This window comes from Lutjanus erythropterus, chromosome 21 (assembly GCF_056507025.1).
Source record: "Lutjanus erythropterus isolate fLutEry1 chromosome 21, fLutEry1.hap2, whole genome shotgun sequence".
Taxonomy (NCBI): Eukaryota; Metazoa; Chordata; class Actinopteri; order Lutjaniformes; family Lutjanidae; genus Lutjanus; species Lutjanus erythropterus.
Genome location: NC_139337.1, coordinates 26,983,614 through 26,996,339, shown reverse-complemented (window position 1 = coordinate 26,996,339; position 12,726 = coordinate 26,983,614). Strand labels below are relative to the sequence as shown.

Genomic DNA, 12,726 nt, shown 5'->3' with positions numbered 1-12,726 from the left:
GTAATCAAAAGGTACATATAACACTAGCTGGAATAGTTAAGCTCAGATAACCTCCAACTTTTGAGTTTATAAACTCAACTTTTTGAGTACTGCTCACTTATTTGGGTTTGCAAAATGTTTGTCAGTGTGACTGACCATGGTTTCTCAAGTACAATATCAAGTGTATTTGAACAGAAAAGTTTATTTTGAAGTATTACAAAATTTACCTAAACTTGTCTTCAGTCAACTTAAACTTTTGAGACAATCTGGACACTGACTTTTTTAAAGTTAGAACAAATAGTTTATTTTCACGGTGTAAAACACAGAGCTGTCTCTGTGAGCTTGATCTCCTTTGGCAGATTGCTGAAGAGCGTAGAGGCCCTCATGGTGAGGCTCTGTCTCCTTTTGTTTTCAGAAAATATCGAGTAACGCCCTACCAGAGGATCGCGGTCTGCATCCTGGCTCATACAAAGATAAAAGGTCAGAAACATGGAGAAGGACCAGCCCAACAGCCTGGCCTTAAAATAATTTTAAAATAAAACAGGCAAGCAGCACAAAGATGCTTAAACATAAAGGGATGATACGCTTAAAAGCAGAGCTGCAGCATTTTGGACCAGCTGTAGGCGATGGATTGATTTCTGACTGAGACCAGTACACAGAGAGTTACAGTCGTCGAGGCAGGAGGAGATAAAAGCAGAGATGAGTTTCTCCAGATCTGTGCCTGGAATAAAAGACTTAACCTTTCTTCTCAAATGATAAAAAGACGACTGAACAACTTCCTTAATTAAGTCCTGATCAAAAACTACACCAAGATTTCTGTCTGGGGGGCGGAGCATATCTTGCTTAACCTTGAGTTTTACTACAGTACAATGCAATCAGATTTTGTGACTTGGAGAAAGTTATTTAACATCCACTCTAATTATTTTTTTAATTATTAATCAATATATTAATTATTTTCCCAATTACTCAGTTGGTCATATTAGACCATATCAGAAGCTAAAATGTTTCATATTATCGCTTAAGATGCACAACATATAAATTTTGCCACTAGGGGTCTCTCTCACACTTAAAACAATTATGAAAGATGTCACCTGTCTTTGTGAAGTAGTGTGGGATCATGGGAGTTGTTGTTTTCACTGTTAAACAACCACCGCAGCTGATGAAAATCTATCTGACATTACTCGGGCAGAAATCATGTTCATGGACGAGGCTTTATTCACGTTAGACGTTTGTCATCGTCCTTCCTCAGTCTTTGACGTATCCGACGTATCTCGTGCTTTCCCTTTAGCTATAGCACCTAGCTGGCTACAGCAAGCAAAAAATGCACCATTACTCTGGAGAAATAACAGATTTCTCTGCGTCTGACCATCGTTGGAAACATTTGAGATAATGTAACTTTAAAAAAAATGATTGATTGTCACATTTGTGGCCAATTTTGTCAAATACGTAATCATTTCTTTTTTTTTGCGTACATATTCCCTAAAACTGCTTCATCTCTACTCTCTGTTAACGACTTACTAAATTTCCCACAAAGCCTTTAAGCTAACTGTAAAACTTCTCTGCTCATTGGCTTTTCGCTAAATTTTTCAGCCATTTATCCATTACTTTTAGCTAACAGTTCTCTTTATTTTATTATAGCTTTTGATTGTCACAACAGTGGCCATTTTTGTCAATTGATTAATCAGTAAATCAAATCATCCTTGCAGCTATTCTAAATATCAACAATTTGGTAAGTTATGTTGAGATAAAAGTTTTATTTTATGTATACATCCTCTCCTTCAAACTGGCTTATCTCTACTAATGACTTCCTACAATTCCCAGAAGGCTTTAGGACAATCCTGAGAAAGGAGGCTCCTCCTCTGCGCTGAACAGTGAGTACAACAGAAATACTTTGGCGGTTACAATGACTAAAAATCTACAAACCACAAAGCTTCAAAATGTTGCTGCACTGCATGATGGTCTTTGGAGGCATTAGAGGACAAAACTGTTGGTGTTGCAGTGACAAAAATACACCACCAAACAACCCCATGGGTGCAGGAATGCTGGTTACATGCCAAAAGCCTCTTTAAAGTGATTTTAAATGCCTTAAAGCCTGAAATGCAAACTGCAAAAACTGCATATGGAATTCTCAAGGATCCTAAAATAATCTCAAGATACAGAACACTTGCTCTCCTCTCATTTCAGGTGTTTATAAACCTGTCAAAGCTTGTCACGAGCTGATGACCATGACCATGTGAAGCTTATCCTGTTGGGAGGCCTGCAGAACACATGCAGACCTAATCAGAGTGTCATTAATCCACGATGAAATGTCTCTGTGGCTACATGACTGGAAATAGCAACTCCACAGAGGGAGAGACGACTCATCAAAGAGAAATTCTCAGCAGCACCCGGAGCTTTAAACGGGCACAAATAACAAAACACAAACAGTTTGAAATTGCAGACAATCCTGCCGGCAGGCTAAAAGTGGCCACGGGACAGATAATGAAACGGACACTGCTGTCTGGAGACAAAAGTGTCTGGAGAGGTGTTCAGTCTGGATCTATTTTCTCTCTCAAAGTTGATGTGTAAGAGGAGATGAAACAACCCAAAATTAGAACAAGCAGTGAGTGAAAGCACCTGCAAATATTAAAGCACTGACAACAATATTACCCTGCTAAACACAGAAGGACAGTATGCAAAGATGCAAGTCAGCGGCAAGAGTGAAAATAAAATATGTTTTTCTGACAGTAGTTCTGGCAGCAGTCTCTAGGTCTACCACCTAGAACCATTTATCTTTTACTTTATTGATTTAATTCAACTGGGGTTCATTTCTAATTCAAGTAGTTTTACATTTAGCTAGCTATTTAAAAATCATTCATCCTTTACTTTTAGCTCATTATTTGTACTGTTTATTCGTTACATGTAATGATACCATTTAGCTTTTACTTGCTAGCAATTTCACCTATTATTTCAGCCACTAAACCATCACTTTGAGCTAACTATTTTAACCATTTACCACTTTTAGCTAACTATTTATCAGTCATTTATCCATGACTTTTAGCTATCTGTTACACTTATCTTTTAACTAACTACATTAGCCATTTATCCATTTATCTTTGTTGTTGCACTTCTCTTTTAGCTAAATATTTTAGCCATCACTTCTGGTTTACTATTTTAGCAATTTGTCTATCAATTTTAGCTATTTTTAACCAACTGTTACACTTCTCTGCTAGCTTGCTTTTTGCTCACCATATTAGCATTTCAGCCATCACTTTTAGTAAACACATTTAGCCATTTATCAACCATCATTATCCAAACTACTTATACCACTTATTTGTTACTTTAACCCAACTTTTGCACTGTTTATCCACTACTTTTAACTAGCTGTTGAACCACTCTTCTCGCTTGCTAGGTAGTGTTGACTGCAACATGCAGTCTAATATCAGGTGTTATAGTTCAGTTCTTTTCATCTTTCATCTTTCTTTTCATTTGTTTAGCTAGATTTTTCTGTACCTCCTGTTAACTGCAGAAGTTGCCCTGGGGCATAAGTAACCTGCTGCCCCTGGTACAATTCTTTCTGTTATAATTATGACCGAACACCTGTCGCATTTTGGCATTTACTAAACTGGACTCAACAAACAATCATGCATCTGCAGGATGCAGCTTCCTGCATACGTTTACTTCATGACCACGCGTCCCTGGACTCCCTGCGTGAACGATCGCGTCCTGTATCATCTCACTGAGAAAGAAAACGGCTGTCAGTGTCAATTAAACTGAGCGTGCTAACCAACCCAATACAACAGTGTTAATTCACATGTACACCCATCAGGACTCATTTACCAGCTCAGTCTAAACACCTCTATGAGACCACAGGCACCTTCAGCGATCAATACACATCAACTCCAAATATTTGTAGCTGGAAAATCAATATTTGTAAACAGTGGCAAATCTGCTGTGGATATTCCATGTGACATAGCTGCTGGTGATAAATAAGCTTTCATAACTTCATCTCCACTGATAGTGTATGTTGACACAGCCAGATGTGTTGGGAATGAGAACAGCCCCCGCACACACACACACACACACGCACACACACACACGCACACACGCACACACGCACACACACACACGCACACACACAGCCTGTTCCTCCTCTAATGGTTTCACTGGAAAGAGTCTATCATGCAGTCCCCCTTTTTCCTCCCACATTCTCCGGCTTTTCTTTCTCCCCCCTTCCAACCAACCTTCCCTTTCATCCCACCTCCACTTCTCCCCCTCTTCTCCCTGTTGACTGCACATCCACACAGCAGCAGAAGCAGCCCTGTAATGTGGGTCACAGGCTTGGTAAAACAGTGTGGTTCAGTGTCATCATCTTGGACCACAGCTGAATAACTGATGGAGAGGTTTGAGACGGCAAGTGGTGAGAATCCACCTGTTTTATTCATAATTATGTACTGCTTTTACGTGGGAAAATGGCAAAGATTAGCAGTTTTGTGCACAAAAGCTTCCAATGTGCTTGCATGACATCTTTCACTTTAAATAAGCTGACAACTGCAGTCAAGAAATTATATCCAGGACAGAATTTACAACATCTCAAAACCACAAGGACACACAATAATACTGACAAAAAAAAGCTTTCCTTAGCTTGCAAACATCCCAAATCACTGTTATGCTGCCTTCAGGGGCTGCAGCATACCTGGGGCGCACGAAACCAGCGTGTTAAGTCACTTTTACCTAATTATTGTGTGACCATATATCCATCTCTATGACTATTTTAGCCATTTATCCACCACTTTTAGTTGTTTTATGCACCATATTTTGTAGATATGAGGAAACAATTTAAAAAGTGTGCATTTTCTTGCATCAAAAACAGAATTTACAACATCTCCAAAGCGCACAGACGCACAATAATGCTGGACAATGTGCATTATGTCACAAACAAATTGGCGTTCCTTGCCGAAAACCTTCCAATATGCTTGTAATCGGACCACGAACATATTCCACTTTGATCAAACTGTATCCAGGACAGAGTTTACAACAGCTCCCAAGCGTAAAAACGCACAATAATGCTGACAACAAAGCTTTTTCTTAGCTCGAGAACATCCAAAATCACTATCATGCTGCCTTCAGGGGCTGTACAGTGCCTGGGGCGCACGAAAGCAGCGTGTTTAGTCACTTTTAGCAAACTAATTTATCCCTATCTATGAACATTTCAGCTATTTATCCACCAGGTTTAGCTGTTTGATGCATCACTTGCTGATTTGAAGGAAAATGTGTGCATGTTTTACAAACAAATCAGGCTTCCCTTGCTTAGAAGCTTCCAATACGCCTGTAAACTGACCACTAATTAATCTTTCACTACTACTTAAACTGTATCCAAGACAGAATTTACAACATCTCCAAAGCAAAAAGACGCACAATAATGCAGAGAACAAGGATTTCCATAGCTTGCCAACATCCAATATCGCTGTCATGCTGCCTTCAGGGGCTGCACCATGCCTGGGGCGCAAAGCAGCGTGTTTAGTCCAAATCTTAACTTCCTCCTTACCTTTCCTCCTTTGGAACATCTGCGGTACGCATTTGTGGCTCCCGCCGTTTGGTTCATGGTGAAAACTTCTGTAAAAAGCAATAAAAGTGATGCAGTTTTTTCCCTGACAGGCTCAAAGTTGGAGTCTGAAGCAGAAGACATGCACGAAAAAGATAAGGGGTGTTTGGTTTACCTGCCTGATGAGCTGCTCAATCTGTCGCTTCCGCTCCTCGTTATCGGCTTGTTTGTTTTTTTCAAAGGTGCATTAAATTTGTCCAGCAGTATTTTCCCAGTTGTAGTCCAGAGGTTTTAACGAGATCTCCTGTTTGTTGTTGCAGCAGCGGGCAAAGTGCTGCAGATTGTCACGAAGTCAAATAAAATCCGGCGAGAACTTTTCCACCAAATCAGCCGCTAAAACTGACGGTTTTAACCCCACTTGCTGTACTGAGACATGAATTTCTTTGCATTCGCGCACTTCCAGGATGCTTTTCAACACAACCTGCTCACGCTCTCACGGAGCTGTGTGTTTGTGTGTATGTGTGAACGCAGCAATTGCGCAAGCGCGTCCCATCTGACAGCTTGACTACATGGGGTTGAAAGAAGGAGCCTGTCAACACTGCTCGCCCACTCCAGAGCAGAACACAGCAGTCAGGACTGTGAGGTTCACTGTTACCATGATGCATGAAACATAATACTGGACTGTAAGAATCTGTTTATAAAAAACAAAAACTCCATACTGTTTGTTCATATAATTTTACTATTTACTGATCAAATAAAATCAAAGCTGCAGGTTGATTAATAAATAAATAGGGGAGACCGGGGAGTGCTGCAACACAGATCAGTTGTAACACTGACAGTCTGACCAATTAAAAGAGTTCTGCAGTGAGCTCATCAATAAGGTGACAAAAACAAGCAGCGTCTCTGTAAGCAACATTGTGGATTTTATGACCAAGAAACTGATTTTCATGTAAGCAGGCTCTGGAAGTAACAGATTACATGTTACATAATTAGGATACAAAAATAGGTGACTGTACGGTTACAGGAAGAAAAATCTGATTAGAGATAAGACCAACCACTAACGTTTGCTAAACAGACCCACTTTAAATGTTAGCAACACAGACCAATTGCTAACATTAGCTACACAGACAACTGCTAACATTAGCTATACAGACCAAATGCTAAGATTAGCTACACAGACCAAACGCTAACATTAGCCACACAAAAGAACCACTAACATTAGCTACACAAACCTACATATTAGCAAGCTAACCTGTCAATACTCTTGGGTAAAAACACAACCCCAAGACCAGAATAAGTTTATATCAATTTACTTTAAGTTTGAGCATTACGTGTAATTAGCATACTTAACAAAGTACATTTAAATGTGTGTAATTACCACTACTATTCTAAACGTGCATTCACACATAACAAAGGACGGAATAGCTGGACAAATAATTAATAAACCTACAACAAACATAAAACATTTTAGGTTAAACAGTTTGATACAAAAATTTGTAGAGAAACATGGGTCCTGTGTATCAAAGTGTCAGCGGTCTACCATGAACAATCACTGAATCACTGATGTTCAAACAAAAAGTGTTGCTCTTGTCCCCGGCTTCCCCTTCTCCAATACTAACACAGGATGACTGACAGCAACAATTACAAGTGACAAATGATTTGTGACAATTACAATCATTATCTCAACATGAGGAAGTGAATTTGTTTAGTTTCAATTAGAGCATAGTAAATGAATGTTACAAGGGCGAGCTTCCACTCAAGTGTGACAATTAGCTGGACGGGATGATGCTGAGCTGTGACAAAGTTGCTGTCACTCACTTTCAGAGAGGTTTGCAGTGTGGAGGTGAATCAACAATTAGAGATTACTGCATTGAATGTATGCAGATGATAAGGGAAAACTAACAGTAAGTGTCTGAGTGAGCTTGCAGCATATTGATTCTCCAAGTCTCTGTAAATCAAATGATATTCTCTTACTTGCACCAACAAAGATTCATTAAATCTAAAATAAGTTCTAATCAGAAGTTTAGTAAAACTAGGTGTAAAGGCAGATTTAAAATTAAGCAGGGCTCTGCTGCACAAATAAAAAATAATCTCCAAGAATATCCAGATTTATTGATGCAAAATGAAATTAAGTAGTGTTTAATCAATATAGAGATGCTCCAATGTTTGCTAGCTAGCTAAACAGTTAACAAAACATTACACTGTTTGCAGGCTAGCTTAGTCTCACATAGCAAGACCTTTCAACACAGCACTCAGCACCGGAGAAAGGTCTGGCTCCATGCAAACACATTCTGCTTTAAGGGAAAAAATGCCACAACTTGTCTGCATTTCTTTAAACCAATCGCAAAGGTATTAAGTGGCACTAAGCCAGGATGTAGCGATGGTGCTGCTGCAAAATAGTATAGAAGAGGACCTCGTTGTGGTGGAACATTTGCATGTCGGGAGGCGAGCTCTGGTATTAACATGACTGTCACTAGAAACAGCTGTTAGCTTGTTTATGTTCATACCTTTAGTGTCCCAGGTGCTAATTTGCCATTTTCAGCATGTAGGTTGCATCTCAGAGGATTTTTGTTGTTGCCTGGGGACTTTGAAAACATTGACACAAATGCCTGCAATGCCACTTGAAGCAAGTGACCAATGGCAAGATTTATATCAGCATCCAGTGAGTCAGATTATGGCCAGCTAAAAGGTTAACAAAACATTATATTGTTTAGTGACTAGCTAAAGAGTTGACAAAACATTACATTGTTTGCTAGCTAGATAAAAGATAACAAAATGTTATATTGTCTAGTAGCTACCTAAAAATTTAACAAAATAACAGTATGTTGCTTAGAAGCTAACTAAAAAGTCAATTAAATGTTATATTGTTTGCAAGCTACCTAAATGTTATTTAGCTTACACATGAAGGTTTGGCAGAAGCTCTCCTTCTTTCTCCTCCTTTGAGAAACAGTTGCTGAGCTTTTGGAGTAAAATGGCCTAACGATGAAGATAAAAAACATGAACATTTTGCTCTTTGCAGAACTTGGTTATTTTGTTCAATTCAAGGCAGCCATTTTAAAAGTTGAACCTCCTCAAGTGTAAATTTGAAGCTTGGTTATTTAAGTGGGTTTTAAAATGATTCCTTGTTGGAGTGACACAGCCTTGCTGGTGTTTTGATGATGGTGATGGAGAGCGCTGTGAAGCACATCTCTCCAACATCTCCCATAGCTGTTCAGTTGAAATCTGCCGACTGTGAAGGCCATACAGCACACGATTCCTATCATTTTCATATTCATCGAACCACGCAGTGACCCCTCGTGTCCCGTATGGAGGCATCATTTGTTATGTTTTTCCTTCCGGCAGTCAATTATACAAAGACAGTATCTGTCCAGCACATTAATGAATGATCAAAAGACATGTGCTGTTATATATTCCTTCATGCAATTCAGAACATAAATCATGTAGGCAACCCTCCAAACAAGCAATACAGCATACATCAGTACAACAGACTTGAGATCAGTTGTTTGATGTTGTAGAACCACTGCGAGCAGGACGAGGGTGGCGCAGATGAACGGATGTCTTGCTGTAAGGTTTACCATGTATTTTTATTTGTCTGAACCTTAAAGAAATTGCTGCTAGGTTGCTGTGTTTTCAGTTTATGGGAGCATGAGATCATAAAAATATTAATATTAGAGCCCAATCAATACTTGATTTTTAGTAAGGTATTGTTATTATTATTATTATTATTATTATTATTATTATTATTATTATTATTATTATTATTATTATTATTATTATTGTGAAGGTGTGTCAGTTTGGGCTCTAAGAAACTGTGATGAGCATTTTTCACAATTCTTTAACATTTTTAAAAGACTAAATGATTAAATGGTTAATTGTTAATTAGATTAATTGCTAATAATCATTAGTTGCGGCTCTTAAAATAAGATATGAGGTCTGAGGCAGGACAAAACAAAGCCATGAGTTTCTTCTGTAGCAGGAAGAAAGGCTTTTTTCCTATTTTTGAAACTTAAGTTGACAAGACTTTTGAATTGTTCTGTAATGAGGCCCCTGGAGACAAAAGCAATTTTTTGCCCTGTGGTCCCCGAACAAGTTAATTCACGTGCGCTTTTAGGCATGAGGACTTGTTGTTAGGTTTAATAAAAATTGGGGTAGTCATGCAGCAGTTTGCCTGTTTAAAAAATGCTTTAATTTTCGGAGCCCCAGAAGCCCATTATCCTGCAAACGGTTTATTTAAATGGCCAAACACCAGACTAGATGTGTCAGCCCTTGAATTTTTACAAAAATCACTCTGCTACAATCTGATAAATTATTTCAATCGAACTGTTTACAATTAATAATTAAACGTCATGTAATCACTGCAGATATTTGGATGTGAACTGCTGCAGTGTGTTGAATCATCCCTCGGTTACAGTATGTCCTGTGAGCTAAAATATTGACTTAATATGTGTATTTTAAATAATTTAAATCAAGGTCCAGTGTGTTAGATTTACAGGGATTTAATGGGAGAATGTGGCAGCAATAGAATCAAATATATATAAGCATGTTTTCATGTATAATCAGCTGAAAATAAGAATTCTCATGTATTTATTACCTTCATATTATGGCCACTGTAATTTTTCCTACAAGCTTGGAAGGGGAGGGTGAGGCAAGATGCCACTAAGTCCTACTGGTCCTTGAAGCCTTTATAATAAAAAACCTGTAATCATTCATGTTGACATGACTGATCCCTCTTTAAAATTAGTTTAAAATGATCTGTTTTTTAAAAATGTATTTTATTGGACTAATCAATGTTGGGAATATAAACATTCACAACACATTGTTATTATTTATCCATGTTTTGTCGTATTATATAGTAACACAATACGGCACACTGGATATATTTTTAATGATGGCGGACAGCTTTCATCCTGCTCAAGGACACGTCTATAGGCTACCTGGATGCTGATGGACGGAGTTTGACTGTTTCAGGGATCTCGGCCCTCGGTTCTCCTGGTTACAGGACGTCTCGCTCCCCTGTAAATCGGCTCGTTGACAGAACCTATCAGCAGACCATCAGTCAGCGTGGAAGTCCGGCTGTCAGTGTGTGGACAGTGCTGACCCACGCTGACAGGTAAGGACATCCGAGACTCATCTCATGCTGTCAGTCCCGGGGTTAACTCTGACCCACAGATCGTCTCCTCAGCTCCACATTCGTTCCTTCCACCCTCAGATTTTCCCACAGGAGCTCAGACACATAAAATGATGTGTGAAATACAGAGCTGGGAAGTTACTAAGTACAAATACTTTATTACTGCACTTAAATAGATATTGCAGGTATCTGTAATTTACTTGAGTATTTCTTTTTCTGACAACTTTTTACTGTTACACCCTAAATTTTAACTCAAATATCTGTATCATATTATTATTACAGTACAGATATTACTTTTTCAACACAGGCTTGTTACTTTAGTTTTAATGTGAAATGAGAACAATGTTTAAAGTAACAAGACAGAAGCTATGCTAACACATGTAAAAAAAGAAAGAAAGAAAGAAAGAAAACTTGATAAACAAGTGACAAGACAAAAGACAAAAGTGTAAAAAGATAAAAAAGTGTTGAGATGAAAATGACGTAAAAGACAAGACAAAACGTACAAAGAGGTGAAACAATTTAACAAGACGAAAACAAAGTAAAAAGACATAAGATGAAGATGAAAATGACATAAGATGCAACATAACGATACATAACAAGACAAAAGCAACATAACACAACATAAGACTGCAAAAAAAGGACATGACAAAATGAGAACAACATATAAGACAAAATCAATATAAAAGAGAAACCAAGACGAAAACAGTGTGACAAGATGTAGCAAAATGAAAACGACGTAACAGACATAACAAGAGAAAAAGGACGGAACATGATGTAACAAGACGAAAAGCATGTCACCAGATCAAAGAATGTATCGTTACATAATGAGACCAAAATTACGTAAACGATGTGACAACATGAAAATGACATAAGAAGATTAAAACGAAATGAAAATGCATATCAGTACAAAAACAATATTAAAAGATGTATGAAGTCCAAAACAATGTGAAAAGACAAACAAGACGTAACAGGACAAAAACAAAATAAAAGATTTTGCAGAAAAACAATATAAAAGATGTAACAAGATATTAGAGTCTGTATTTCTATTCAGTTCAACAGGCTTCGCTGGCATGAATGTCACATACAGTACAGAATTTGTGTCGAAGCTCGACTTGAGGAGCTGCACTTTTGTTGTGTTTCGCTGCGTGTTGATGCTCCATTTCCCACAAGTGCTGACTTACAGTAGTTTTCCTGCTTGGTATTCCTTCTCTACAGTGAATGGGAGCCTCCATTACAGCCGTATTGATTGCAGGGCTTATGATCTTTTCCTGTGTGCAGATTTTAGTGTGAAATCAGCAGGTGCCGCATGAAGCCCATTGCATTTAATTAAGGGCCGATCTGTTCACAGAGACTTGCATGCACTGGAGTCTATTCCTATCATAGAGCCTTTCAAGAGACTTGAAATTAAAATAACCCTATAGAACAGGATGACTGTGCCCATATTGTAAAATGTATTAAGTCAAATGAACAATAATGAGCTCAAAAGGTAAATTATCACACTCATGAAAGTGGCTGAAAATTAAGGGCCTGGAAATGTTAGGAACAATGCAGTTAGTAGTTATAAAAAAAAAGCTATTACTGGCTTGTCCATGTACAGACTGAATAAACTGACATGTATTCAATCAGTATTGAAAGAAGAATGTAGTGAAGTTTATTGTAGCTTTGTAGCATTGGAGGGAATTATAGCTTTTAAGGAGCTAAAGTGAATGTTAATCGGGGCACAATTGCCTCTAAAAATGAATACAAAGGCGCAGCAGGAAGAACTGAAAATGTTTAAATTGAGGCAAGAAATTATAGAATGTACAGGCATCAGAGAAACTGGAGAAGAGATGGAGTTCATGGTAAGTTTTGTGCTCTGGGCTGCTTGCAGGCAAGCATGAGCTGAGGCCAGAATATTCTGTTATAACTATACATGCAAGTTGTATAATGTTTACGTTTTTTTTACTTTGCTGACTTAAGCCCTTTTCACAAGGGTATTACCTGAGAACCTCGTGGGATTTAGAAATGACCCCCACACGTCTGTATTTCATGCGGCGCATTTGCACGGGATAAGCAAAGTCTGCATTTTACTCCAATTTATCCACCACGTACGCTG

The 12,726-nt window shown here is 38.3% G+C and overlaps 1 protein-coding gene across 1 annotated transcript in view; it reads right to left on the bottom strand.

The window, feature by feature from the left end:
* Positions 1-5,571, bottom strand: part of dpp6a (dipeptidyl-peptidase 6a) — a 303,760-nt gene extending 298,189 nt beyond the window's left edge. Inside the window, exon 1 of the mRNA XM_084746867.1 lies at positions 5,507-5,571. Coding sequence (XP_084602993.1) covers positions 5,507-5,563 — 57 coding nt within the window. The 5' untranslated portion in view covers positions 5,564-5,571. The remainder of the gene's footprint in view (positions 1-5,506) is intronic.
* Positions 5,572-12,726: the final 7,155 nt, after the last annotated feature.